Below are 13,852 nucleotides of genomic sequence, written 5' to 3'. Positions count from 1 at the left end.
GCTAATGTCAGTGTGAAATTAGCTAACAAAACTAACATGCTTACTGTTAGCATGCATCATGTACCAAAATACATGATTTGGAGGGGTATACCTGTAAAATGAGCTACAAAAAAAAGGGAACATGCTAACATCAGTGTGAAATTAGCTTTAAAAAATTATTACATGCTAATGGTTAGCATGCATCATCTGCCAAAATACATGATACTTGTAAAAAAGATATAACGCTAACATGTTAAAGTTAGCATGACATGAGCTAAAAAAGCTAACATGCTAACTGTTAGCATGCCTCATGTACCAAAATACATGATTCTGAGGGGTATACTTGTAAAAAAGATAAAAAAAGCTAACATGCTAATGTCAGTGTGAAATTAGCTAACATGTTAACAGTTAGCATGCATTATGTACCAAAATACAGGATTTGGAGGAGTATACCTTTTCAACTTTCAATGGACTGCAGAGACAAGATATTTAACATTTCAACTGGTAAACTTTGTTATTTTTTGCAAATAATCATGAAGTTAGAATTTAATGGCAGCAACACGTTGCAAAAAAGGCATTTTGACCGGTGTGTTACACAGCCATAGAGGTCGGGTGCAATGTGAGCTGGGCGGCAGCCGAAGGCAGGGCACTTGGCGGTCCGATCCTCGGCTACAGAAGCTAGCTCTTGGGACGTGGAACGTCACCTCGCTGGGGGGGAAGGAGCCTGAGCTAGTGCGCGAGGTGGAGAAGTTCCGGCTAGATATAGTCGGACTCACTTCGACGCACAGCAAGGGCTCCGGAACCAGTTCTCTCGAGAGGGGATGGACTCTCTTCCACTCTGGCGTTGCCGGCAGTGAGAGGCGATGGGCTGGGGTGGCAATTCTTGTTGCCCCCCGGCTCAGAGCCTGCACGTTGGAGTTCAACCCGGTGGACGAGAGGGTAGCTTCCCTCCGCCTTAGGGTGGGGGGACGGGTCCTGACTGTTGTTTGCGCTTACGCGCCAAACAGCAGCTCAGAGTACCCACCCTTTTTGGATTCACTCGAGGGAGTACTTGAGGGTGCTCCCCCGGGTGATTCCCTCGTTCTACTGGGGGACTTCAATGCTCATATTGGCAACGACAGTGAAACCTGGAGAGGCGTGATTGGTAAGAATGGCCGCCCGGATCTGAACCCGAGTGGTGTTTTGTTATTGGACTTTTGTGCCCGTCACGGATTGTCCATAACCATGTTCAAGCATAAGGGTGTCCATATGTGCACTTGGCACCAGGACACCCTGGGCCGCAGTTCCATGATCGACTTTGTAGTTGTGTCATCGGATTTGCGGCCTCATGTTTTGGACACTCGGGTAAAGAGAGGGGCGGAGCTTTCTACCGATCACCACCTGGTGGTGACTTGGCTGCGATGGTGGGGGAGGATGCCAGACAGACCTGGCAGGCCCAAACATATTGTGAGGGTTTGCTGGGAACGTCTGGCAGAGTCTCCTGTCAGAGAGAGTTTCAATTCCCACCTCCGGAAGAACTTTGAACATGTCACGAGGGAGGTGCTGGACATTGAGTCCGAGTGGACCATGTTCCGCACCTCTATTGTCGAGGCGGCTGATTGGAGCTGTGGCCGCAAGGTAGTTGGTGCCTGTCGTGGCGGCAATCCTAGAACCCATTGGTGGACACCGGCGGTGAGGGATGCCGTCAAGCTGAAGAAGGAGTCCTATCGGGTTCTTTTGGCTCATAGGACTCCTGAGGCAGTGGACAGGTACCGACAGGCCAAGCGGTGTGCGGCTTCAGCGGTCGCGGAGGCAAAAACTCGGACATGGGAGGAGTTCGGGGAAGCAATGGAAAACGACTTCCGGACGGCTTCGAAGCGATTCTGGACCACCATCCGCCATCTCAGGAAGGGGAAGCAGTGCACTGTCAACACCGTGTATGGTGAGGATGGTGTTCTGCTGACCTCGACTGCGGATGTTGTGGATCGGTGGAGGGAATACTTCCAAGACCTCCTCAATCCCACCAACACGTCTTCCTATGAGGAAGCAGTGCCTGGGGAATCTGTGGTGGGCTCTCCTATTTCTGGGGCTGAAGTTGCTGAGGTAGTTAAAAATCTCCTCGGTGGCAAGGCCCCGGGGGTGGATGAGATCCGCCCGGAGTTCCTTAAGGCTCTGGATGCTGTGGGGCTGTCTTGGTTGACAAGACTCTGCAGCATCGCGTGGACATCGGGGGCGGTACCTCTGGATTGGCAGACCGGGGTGGTGGTTCCTCTCTTTAAGAAGGGGAACCGGAGGGTGTGTTCTAACTATCGTGGGATCACACTCCTCAGCCTTCCCGGTAAGGTCTATTCAGGTGTGCTGGAGAGGAGGATACGCTGGATAGTCGAACCTCGGATTCAAGAGGAACAGTGTGGTTTTCGTCCTGGTCGTGGAACTGTGGACCAGCTCTATACTCTCGGCAGGGTCCTTGAGGGTGCATGGGAGTTTGCCCAAACAGTCTACATGTGTTTTGTGGACTTGGAGAAGGCATTCGACCGTGTCCCTCGGGAAGTCCTGTGGGGAGTGCTCAGAGAGTATGGGGTATCGGACTGTCTGATTGTGGCGGTCCGCTCCCTGTATGATCAGTGCCAGAGTTTGGTCCGCATTGCCGGCAGTAAGTTGGACACGTTTCCAGTGAGGGTTGGACTCCGCCAAGGCTGCCCTTTGTCACCCATTCTGTTCTGAACTTTTATGGACAGAATTTCTAGGCGCAGTCAAGGCGTTGAGGGGATCTGGTTTGGTGGCTGCAGGATTAGGTCTCTGCTTTTTGCAGATGATGTGGTCCTGATGGCTTCATCTGGCCAGGATCTTCAGCTCTCACTGGATCGGTTCACAGCTGATTGTGAAGCGATTGGGATGAGAATCAGCACCTCCAAGTCCGAGTCCATGGTTCTCGCCCGTAAAAGGGTGGAGTGCCATCTCCGGGTTGGGGAGGAGATCTTGCCCCAAGTGGAGGAGTTCAAGTACCTCGGAGTCTTGTTCACGAGTGAGGGAAGAGTGGATGGTGAGATCGACAGGCGGATCGGTGCAGCGTCTTCAGTAATGCGGACGCTGTATCGGTCTGTTGTGGTGAAGAAGGAGCTGAGCCGCAAGGCAAAGCTCTCAATCTACCGGTCGATCTACGTTCCCATCCTCACCTATGGTCATGATCTTTGGGTTATGACCGAAAGGACAAGATCACGGGTACAAGCGGCCGAAATGAGTTTCCTCCGCCGGGTGGCGGGTCTCTCCCTTAGAGATAGGGTGAGAAGATCTGTCATCCGGGAGGAGCTCAAAGTAAAGCCACTGCTCCTCCACATCGAGAGGAGCCAGATGAGGTGGTTCGGGCATCTGGTCAGGATGCCACCCGAACGCCTCCCTAGGGAGGTGTTTAGGGCACGTCCGACCGGTAAGAGGCCACGGGGAAGACCCAGGACACGTTGGGAAGACTATGTCTCCCGGTTGGCCTGGGAACGCCTCGGGATCCCCCGGGAAGAGCTGGACGAAGTGGCTGGGGAGAGGGAAGTCTGGGCTTCCCTGCTTAGGCTGCTGCCCCCGCGACCCGACCTAGGATAAGCGGAGGAAGATGGATGGATGGATGGATGGTCTTACATGGCCTTTCCTTTTAACAACACTCAGTAAAGGTTTGGGAAGTGAGGAGACACATTTTTGAAGTGGAATTATTTCCCATTCTTGCTTGATGTACAGCTTAAGTTGTTCAACAGTCTCCCTTCTCATATTTTAGTCTTCACACATTTTCAATGTCTGGACTACAGGCAGGCCAGTCTAGTACCCGCACTCTTTTACTATGAAGTCACACTGTTGTAACACCTGGCTTGGCATTGTCTTGCTGAAATAAGCAGGGGCGTCCATGATAACAACATATGTTGCTCCAAAAGCTGTATGTACCTTTCAGCATTAATGGTGCCTTCACAGATGTGTAAGTTACCCATGTCTTGGCAACTAATACACCCCCATACCATCACACACTAATACACCCTGTGGATAATGCATATGTTTAAGAGTTATTTTTTATTCATAATCATGTTTGAATCAGCTCATATTTTTCCATGTATACTCTGTATACCAGTTTCTCTTTGTCTTCAGATTGCCTGTTTAGACAGGGTCGTAAACCATCAGGAATGTGAACACAACCCCCAAGTCTCTCTTCTTATCAGTGTTGAGAGGAGGGGGGGGGAGAGATGGGGGCTTTCTTTGTGTGAAAAGAGTTGCTTTTTCCTTTGGAATGCCAGATCAACTTGGGCTACGCATTTGGATGTGTTGTTCGAGGCTGGTCTCTATTCTGAAATATTTGACAATAAATTACAAAATACCTATTCTGTGCTTGGTGGTACCTTTGAGTTCAGTTTATATGTCATTAAGGAACTTGGGACTGACCAGCGTTTTACATCCCACTTGGAGGAACACCTGGTCAAACGCAACAACCCCCATACCATCACACACTAATACACCCCCATACCATCACACACTAATACACCCCCATACCATCACACACTAATACACCCCCCATACCATCACACACTAATACACCCCCATACCATCACACACTAATACACCCCCATACCATCACACACTAATACACCCCCCATACCATCACACACTAATACACCCCCATACCATCACACACTAATACACCCCCATACCATCACACACTAACACACCCCCATACCATCACACACTAATAAACCCCCATACCATCACACATGCTGCCTTTTACACTTTCACCCTAGAACAGTCTACATGCTTCTTTTCCTCTTTGGTCCACAGTTTCCAAAAACAATTAGAAATGTGGACTCGTCAGACCACATAAGACTTTTCCACTTTGCTTCAGTCCATCTTAGATGAGCTCGGGCCCAGCCAAGCGTTTCTGGGTGTTGTTGATAAATGGCTGTGGCTTTACATAGTAGAGTTTTAACTTGCACTTACAGATGTAGCGACCAACTGTAGTTACTGACAGTGGTTTTCTGAAGTGTTCCTGAGCCCATGTGGTGATATCCTTTACACACTGATGTGGTTTTTTGATGCCTGAGAGATCCAAGGTGTGTAATATCATGGCTTACGTGCAGTGATATATAATGAATGATAATAATAATAATGAATAATAATACACATGTATAATGAATAATAATAATAATAATGAATAATAATAATACACATGTATAATTAACAATAATAATAATTAATAATAATACACATATATAATGAATAATAATACACATATATAATGAATAATAATATTAATGAGTAATAATACACATGTATAATGAATAATAATAATTACACATATATAATGAATAATAATAATAATGAGTACTAATAATACACATATATAATGGATAATAATAATAATAATAATAATAATAATAATAATAATGAATAATAATAATATACATATATAATGAATAATAATAGCAATAATAATAATAATAATAATACACATATATAATGAATAATAATAATACATATATATAATGAATAATAATGATAATGAATAATAATACACATGTATCATTAACAATTAAATGTCAATAATAATACAGGACTATTCAGGACCAGTTCTCTTGTCTTGACCTGTCGGCCATCTTCTTTTGCAGGACAAGATGCCTCAGACTCCGCCCTCCTCGGGGCAGCACAACAAGAACCTGGACCAGACCAAGGACCAGGTCTACGCTGGACTCTACTACCATGACAACAACCTGGCCTCCGGGTCCTTGGAGGCCCTCATTAATCACCTGGTGCCCACTTTGGACTACTACCCTGATGTGAGTATCAACAGCTACACAGCAGCTAAGCACACAGTAGCACACAAGCTAAACATACACTACATAATAATACAACAGCACATGTTCAATATAAACAACTATTAATGCTATGCTAGCAACAACATGTGGGGTTTGGCTATGCTAACATGTCAACAAAGTGTGTGTTTGGATATGCTAACATGTCAACAAAGTGTGTGTTTGGATATGCTAACATGTCAACAAAGTGTGTGTTTGGATATGCTAACATGCTAACATGTCAACAAAGTGTGTGTTTGGATATGCTAACATGTTAGCAAAGTATGGGTTTGGATATGCTAACATGCTAACATGTCAACAAAGTGTGTGTTTGTATATGCTAACATGCTAACATGTCAACAAAGTGTGTGTTTGTATATGCTAACATGCTAACATGTCAACAAAGTGTGTGTTTGGATATGCTAACATGTCAACAAAGTATGGGTTTGGATATGCTAACATGCTAACATGTCAACAAAGTGTGTGTTTGGATATGCTAACATGCTAACATGTCAACAAAGTATGGGTTTGGATATGCTAACACTAAAATGTCAACAAAGTGTGTGTTTGACTATGCTAAACCTAAAATGTCAACAAAATGTGTGTTTGGCTATGCTAACACGCTAACATGTCAAAGTGTGTTTTGATTATGCTAACATGTTGACATGTCAACAAAGTGTGTTTGGGCTATGCTAACATGCTAACATGTCAAAGTGTGTTTTGATTATACTAACATGTCAACAAAGTGTGTTTGGGCTATGCTAAAATGCTAACATGTCAAAGTGTGTTTTGATTATGCTAACATGTCAACAAAGTGTGTTTGGGCTATGCTAACATGCTAACATGTCAACCAAGCTACAGGACTGCAGAACTTTGCTTCTATTGAGTAACGTTCTCACCTTCTTTATGGAAGTGCTGGTACTCACAACTTTGCTTGGCCCCATTATTTGGCAAACTGGATGACGGTGTTGATGTTTGGCGTACAAAACCACAACAATGATGAAGAGTTGTCCTCATTGTCCCCCACAGAGGACGTTCATCTTCACCTTCCTGCTCAGTTCCCGCCTCTTCATCCCGCCGCACCAGCTGCTGGCCCAGGTGTGTCACCTGTGGGCGGAGCAGCAAGGAGCGGGCCACGCCCCAGCAGAGCAGGTGTGTCACCTGTGGGTGGAGCAGCAAGGAGCAGCGCAGGTGTGCTGCCTTGCGAGGCGTTTCCTGACCAGGTGTGTCTTCACCTGTTGTGTGCCAAGATCCTGCAGCTTCTGACGGACTGGACAGAAACCTTCCCTCAGGACTTCAGAGACCAGCGTATGATGTGTGGTCTGAAGGAGGTCACACTGCACATCTGCAGCCTAGACCAGGTAGGCTCAATAAGGCGTGTCCTAGCACACACCAGGTAGGCTCAAGTAGGCGTGTCCTAGCACACATCAGGGAGTCTCAAGTAGGCGTGTTCTAGCACACACCAGGTAGTCAGGCCGGACCCTGTCAGACCTGGAGGCCAGGAAGCCCAAGGTCTCCGGCTGGGAGTGACCTGTGGTAAAGACCGCGACAGGAAAGAGGTTGACCCTAAGGAGGCGTGGCTTAGTGAGGCTGGTCTGGGCCCAGCTGCGTTTGAGAGGAAACAGTTTCTTGAGGTTCTCTGAGACTGGGATGATGTTTGCGATTAGTCCAAAACATCCCAGCCCAGCCAAGTGAGGGCGGATGCTGCTGGAAGTTCTGGAGCAGATCAGACCCAGAACTAATCTTTAAAGGTTACTTCAAGACCTAGGAACACTTGTTGAGGTGAACTACGGTTTCTACTTTTTTTGTGGACCACCGGATACACAAAATACTCTTTATTTGACGCTATGCTAACGCTAGCAGTCGTACCAACTTGTTAAACTTCCTCCGGCATAAATACACCAGTGGGTCCTCAGGACTACACGCTCAAAATACTAAAGCTAGCGTGTAGTCCCAATCAGGCTAATCAGTCAGCGGTAAAAATACCATTTCAACTATCAAGCGATTGAATTGACCATGGTCTTTGTCTTCTTTGGCTGGAAGGTTTTCTTGGTGTCAAGGTTCTTGGTTTCAGTTAGTTCTCAGTATCGTCATTTAGGTAAAAACATTCAACGGAATCTTCAGCTAGCTGTCCCTAGGATCTGGTCCTTCATCTCCTAACCTCATGGAGAAGGTTTCTTTCCAAGCAGTGTGAGGTTTTTGGGAACAGGATATTAGAGCAGGAATTAGCCCAGAACTGGATTCTGTCATTGACTGAGGTTTTTCCCGCTTTAAAGAAAAAACTGCAAATGGCCTCTTACATTTCTGAACGTTTTCCTACGGATTACATTAATGTCGTACTTTGTAGTCCAGAACAGGCTCAAAGTTCTGTAGTTCATGCTGGTCCAATTCCAATTCCCCATAGGGTCTCCCAGTCTGCATTTCCTACGGATCACATTGTCATACTTTGTAGTCCATACAGGTCCAATTCCAATTCCCCATAGGGTCTCCCAGTCCGCATTTCCTATGGATTACATTAATGTCGTACTTTATAGTCCAGGACAGGCTCAAAGTTCTGTAGTCCATGCAGGTCCAATTCCCCATAGAGTCTCCCAGTCCGCATTTCTTACGGATTACATTAATGTTGTACTTTGTAGTCCAGAACAGGCTCGCAGTTCTGTAGTCCATGCAGGTCCAATTCCAGTCTGTGGATTCTGTGATTCCTAGAAGAGAATTCCAACCCTGGTGTTCCGCGTTCCCTTGTTTAGGTTTACAGGAAGGCGGTGAGTCAGTTGAGTCGAGGTCTGACCAGGAGGCTGACGGTGCTCAGCCAGTACGAGGAGGCCGTGGTCAAGATCAACGAGCGCCTCGCCGTTCTCAAAGCCAAGCCCCAGCGGGACCTGCTGTCCATCTGCAAGGACCCCTTCACCGTCGCCCAGCAGCTGACCCACATAGAACTGGTGAGAAGCGCAGCCTGGGACTGAGATGAAGCAGGTACAGCTAAGACAATGAAGTCCACCACAGTGAGATTCAACAATCACTTCAGCAGAATTCACTAGAAAGTTTGCGCTAACACGAGCTAAGAGGCCAATGAGTGTCAAGCCCCGCCCTCAAGAGCAGTCCTTCAAGGGCCAGTCCAGAATGTCCTCCTGAGCTGAAAATATATCTTTTTATTAAGATATATATTGGTTAGATGGGACCCGTCAGCCCAGTAATGCGACCCATCTAGGAGAAGGTAAACTCCGATCCAAAACCGCCCCTGCCTTGTGGCATACTTTCTAGGGGAAGGCTTTGGGAGTAAACCCTGAGGAAAAATCCGGAGATGGAGTCCCTAAGGTGGTCCACTGCTGGCTACAGCGGTGCACTGGCAACTTCTGCGACACTGTTGGTGCCAAATTGTACCAGCTCTTGCTGCTCCTTTGGATCCATCATCAGTGTGAAGAGGGGGGTCCTGCTCCTTTGGATCCATCATCAGTGTGAAGAGGGGGGTCCTGCTCCTTTGGATCCATCATCAGTGTGAAGAGGGGGGTCCTGCTCCTTTGGATCCATCATCAGTGTGAAGAGGGGGGTCCTGCTCCTTTGGATCCATCATCAGTGTGAAGAGGGGGGTCCTGCTGCATTGATCCATCATCAGTGTGAAGAGGGGGGTCCTGCTCCTTTGGATCCATCATCAGTGTGAAGAGGGGGGTCCTGCTCCTTTGGATCCATCATCAGTGTGAAGAGGGGGGTCCTGCTCCTTTGGATCCATCATCAGTGTGAAGAGGGGGGTCCTGCTGCATGGATCCATCATCAGTGTGAAGAGGGGGGTCCTGCTCCTTTGGATCCATCATCAGTGTGAAGAGGGGGGTCCTGCTCTTTTGGATCCATCATCAGTGTGAAGAGGGGGGTCCTGCTCCTTTGGATCCATCATCAGTGTGAAGAGGGGGGTCCTGCTCCTTTGGATCCATCATCAGTGTGAAGAGGGGGGTCCTGCTCCTTTGGATCCATCATCAGTGTGAAGAGGGGGTCCTGCTGCATGGATCCATCATCAGTGTGAAGAGGGGGGTCCTGCTGCATGGATCCATCATCAGTGTGAAGAGGGGGTCCTGCTGCATGGATCCATCATCAGTGTGAAGAGGGGGGTCCTGCTGCATGGATCCATCATCAGTGTGAAGAGGGGGGTCCTGCTGCATGGATCCATCATCAGTGTGAAGAGGGGGGTCCTGCTCCTTTGGATCCATCATCAGTGTGAAGAGGGGGGTCCTGCTGCATGGATCCATCATCAGTGTGAAGAGGGGGGTCCTGCTGCATGGATCCATCATCAGTGTGAAGAGGGGGGTCCTGCTGCATGGATCCATCATCAGTGTGAAGAGGGGGGTCCTGCTGCATGGATCCATCATCAGTGTGAAGAGGGGGGTCCTGCTGCATGGATCCATCATCAGTGTGAAGAGGGGGTCCTGCTGCATGGATCCATCATCAGTGTGAAGAGGGGGGTCCTGCTCCTTTGGATCCATCATCAGTGTGAAGAGGGGGGTCCTGCTGCATGGATCCATCATCAGTGTGAAGAGGGGGGTCCTGCTGCATGGATCCATCATCAGTGTGAAGAGGGGGGTCCTGCTCCTTTGGATCCATCATCAGTGTGAAGAGGGGGGTCCTGCTGCATGGATCCATCATCAGTGTGAAGAGGGGGGTCCTGCTGCATGGATCCATCATCAGTGTGAAGAGGGGGGTCCTGCTGCATGGGCAACAGCTTCACCTCCATACAGTTCTGCCCTGGCTTGCGCCCTGGAGAGGTCACTCCAGCCTCATCAAGTCATAAAAACGGGGTCCCACAGTAAATGTTTGGGGTCCTACTTTTTTGTAAGCGTTTTGAAAACAAATTGTTATATCTCACATTCTATATTGTGTTCTACACTATGCTGTTATATCTCACATTCTATATTGTGTTCTACACTATCCTGTTATATCTCACATTCTATATTGTGTTCTACACTAGCCTGTTATATCTCACATCTATATTGTGTTCTACACTAGCCTGTTATATCTCACATTCTATATTGTGTTTTACACTATCCTGTTATATCTCACATTCTATATTGTGTTCTTCACTATCCTGTTATATCTCACTTTCTATATTGTGTTCTACACTACCCTGTTATATCTCACATTCTATATTGTGTTCTACACTAGCCTGTTATATCTCCCATTCTATATTGTGTTCTACACTATCCTGTTATATCTCACATTCTATATTGTGTTCTACACTCTCCTGTTATATCTCACTTTCTATATTGTGTTCTACACTATCCTGTTATATCTCACATTCTATATTGTGTTCTACACTATCCTGTTATATCTCACATTCTATATTGTGTTTTGTCATAAACGTTACTTCATTCATGAAATAAATAATAGAAAAGAAAAGACATTTTGATGTAAATGTATTCAGTTATAAACATTCATTCACTTTCTTCTTTCCTTCATGGATCTAAACTTTACTGCTGCCACGTCCCGGCTACACGTGGACTTCTCTAAATGTTCATCCTTTCTGATTTTAATGTGTAAAAAGACACAAAAAGTGTGTTAACGCCAAGACTGATAATATAATAAGAAAAAAGACAGAAACCTTTAAAAAAAAAAAGTTTTATATCAAAATATATTATTGGAAAAAAAGATAAAATATCTATTTATTTAATTAAAATATAAAATCATTGGGGGAATAAAAGAAACAAATATTCATATTAAGATATACAATTAGGGAAGAAAAGATCAAATAAAGAAAGCTTTTTTTTTAAAAACATTTCTATTAAAATATAATATAATTGTATTAAATTGTAACAATATTTGTATTAAAATGTAATAATATTAGTATTAAATTGTAATAATATTTGTATTAAAATGTAATAATATTAGTATTAAAATGTAATAATATTTGTATTAAAATGTAATAATATTTGTATCAAAATTTAATAATATTTGTATCAAAATCTAATAATATTTGTATTAAAATTTAATAATAATGGGCAAAAAAGAAACATTTATTTTCAAATATTGAAGTTAAAATATAATAAAAATAAATCTTGTGCCTGCAGGAGCGACTGAGCTACATCGGCCCTGAAGAGTTTGTGCAGGCCTTTGTGTGCCAAGACCAGGACCAGGACCAGGACCAGGTACAAGTCTTCTCCCGCAGACTACATCCATTATGCAACATCTTGCTGGTCCACACGCTGTGGACTCTGGCTGGGCTGGATCAGGTGACTAAACACTCCTCCAGTCCTGCAGGGATCTTGGATCTTGGTGGTCCACACGCTGTGGACTCTAGCTGGGTTGGGTCAGGTGACTAAACACTCCTCAATTCATGCTGCACCTCGTCGCCTAGCAACCACAGATGCTCTCCAGCTGCTAGGCAACAGGCTGTTTTTTGACAGGGGGGGTTAAGTTTGCCATTGTGCCTCGGACCGACCCGCCTACATGCAAGGGGCTGTGAGACCCTATGTGGACTGGCAGACCCTATGTGGACTGGCAGACCCTATGTGGACTGGCAGACTGGCAGACCCTATGTGGATTGGGAGACCCTATGTGGACTGGGAGACTCTATGTGGACTGTGAAACCCTATGTGGACTGGCAGACCCTATGTGGACTGGGAGACCCTATGTGGACTGGGAGACTCTATGTGGACTGTGAAACCCTATGTGGACTGGCAGACCCTATGTGGACTGGGAGACTCTATGTGGACTGGGAGACTATATGTGTACTGTGAAACCCTATGTGGACTGGCAGACCCTATGTGGACTGGCAGACTCTATGTGGACTGGGAGACTCTATTTGGACTGTGAAACCCTATGTGGACTGGGAGACCCTATGTGGACTGGGAGACTCTATGTGGACTGGGAGACCCTATGTGGACTAGGAGACTCTATGTGGACTGGGATGACTATGTGGACTGGGAGACCCTATGTGGACTGGGAGACTCTATGTGGACTGGGATGACTATGTGGACTGGGAGACTCTATGTGGACTGAAAGACTCTATTTGGACTGTGAAACCCTATGTGGACTGGGAGACCCTATGTGGACTGGGAGACCCTATGTGGACTAGGAGACTCTATGTGGACTGGGATGACTATGTGGACTGGCAGACCCTATGTGGACTGGCAGACTGGCAGACCCTATGTGGACTGGGAGACCCTATGTGGACTGGGAGACTCTATGTGGACTGTGAAACGCTATGTGGACTGGCAGACCCTATGTGGACTGGGAGACTCTATTTGGACTGTGAAACCCTATGTGGACTGGCAGACCCTATGTGGACTGGGAGACCCTATGTGGACTGGGAGACTATGTGGACTGTGAAACGCTATGTGGACTGGCAGACCCTATGTGGACTGGGAGACTCTATGTGGACTGTGAAACCCTATGTGGACTGGCAGACCCTATGTGGACTGGCAGACTCTATGTGGACTGGGAGACTCTATTTGGACTGTGAAACCCTATGTGGACTGGGAGACCCTATGTGGACTGGGAGACCCTATGTGGACTAGGAGACTCTATGTGGACTGGGATGACTATGTGGACTGGGATGACTATGTGGACTGGGAGGCCCTATGTGGACTGGGAGACTCTATGTGGACTGGGATGACTATGTGGACTGGGATGACTATGTGGACTGGGAGACCCTATGTGGACTGGGAGACTCTATGTGGACTGGGATGACTATGTGGACTGGGAGACTCTATGTGGACTGAAAGACTCTATTTGGACTGTGAAACCCTATGTGGACTGGGAGACCCTATGTGGACTGGGAGACCCTATGTGGACTAGGAGACTCTATGTGGACTGGGATGACTATGTGGACTGGGAGACCCTATGTGGACTGGGAGACTCTATGTGGACTGGGAGACTCTATGTGGACTAGGTTCTGAAGTGAATATAGGACATGAGCTGAGGTTAGAACTGTTTGTGTGGTTTCAGGGTCAGAAGAAGACCAGCAACCTGGGGGCCTATGTGGACTGGTTCAACAGACTCAGCTACCTGGTGGCCACGGAGATCTGCTTGGTCAGTCGCTAACTTCCCATGCTGCTAACCATGCTAGCATAGCATCTTTATTTGATACTGCTACC

General features: G+C 46.6%; 1 protein-coding gene across 3 annotated transcripts in view; it reads left to right on the top strand.

Moving 5' to 3' along the window:
- rasgef1ba (RasGEF domain family, member 1Ba) overlaps nucleotides 1-13,852 on the top strand; it is a 54,711-nt gene that overhangs the window by 2,459 nt on the left and 38,400 nt on the right. For all 3 annotated transcript variants that reach the window (XR_009821660.1, XM_062024363.1, XM_062024364.1), the window contains exons 2-7: nucleotides 5,592-5,759; nucleotides 6,804-6,926; nucleotides 7,025-7,135; nucleotides 8,522-8,713; nucleotides 11,825-11,902; nucleotides 13,704-13,787. Coding sequence is in view for 2 of the 3 variants with exons in the window: in XM_062024363.1 (XP_061880347.1) it covers nucleotides 5,598-5,759; nucleotides 6,804-6,926; nucleotides 7,025-7,135; nucleotides 8,522-8,713; nucleotides 11,825-11,902; nucleotides 13,704-13,787 (750 nt within the window). In the remaining variant the exon portion in view is untranslated. The remainder of the gene's footprint in view (nucleotides 1-5,591; nucleotides 5,760-6,803; nucleotides 6,927-7,024; nucleotides 7,136-8,521; nucleotides 8,714-11,824; nucleotides 11,903-13,703; nucleotides 13,788-13,852) is intronic.

Source organism: Entelurus aequoreus, linkage group LG17, assembly GCF_033978785.1.
Source record: "Entelurus aequoreus isolate RoL-2023_Sb linkage group LG17, RoL_Eaeq_v1.1, whole genome shotgun sequence".
In the NCBI taxonomy this organism is placed as follows: Eukaryota; Metazoa; Chordata; class Actinopteri; order Syngnathiformes; family Syngnathidae; genus Entelurus; species Entelurus aequoreus.
This window is presented reverse-complemented; position numbering and strand designations above follow the sequence as displayed.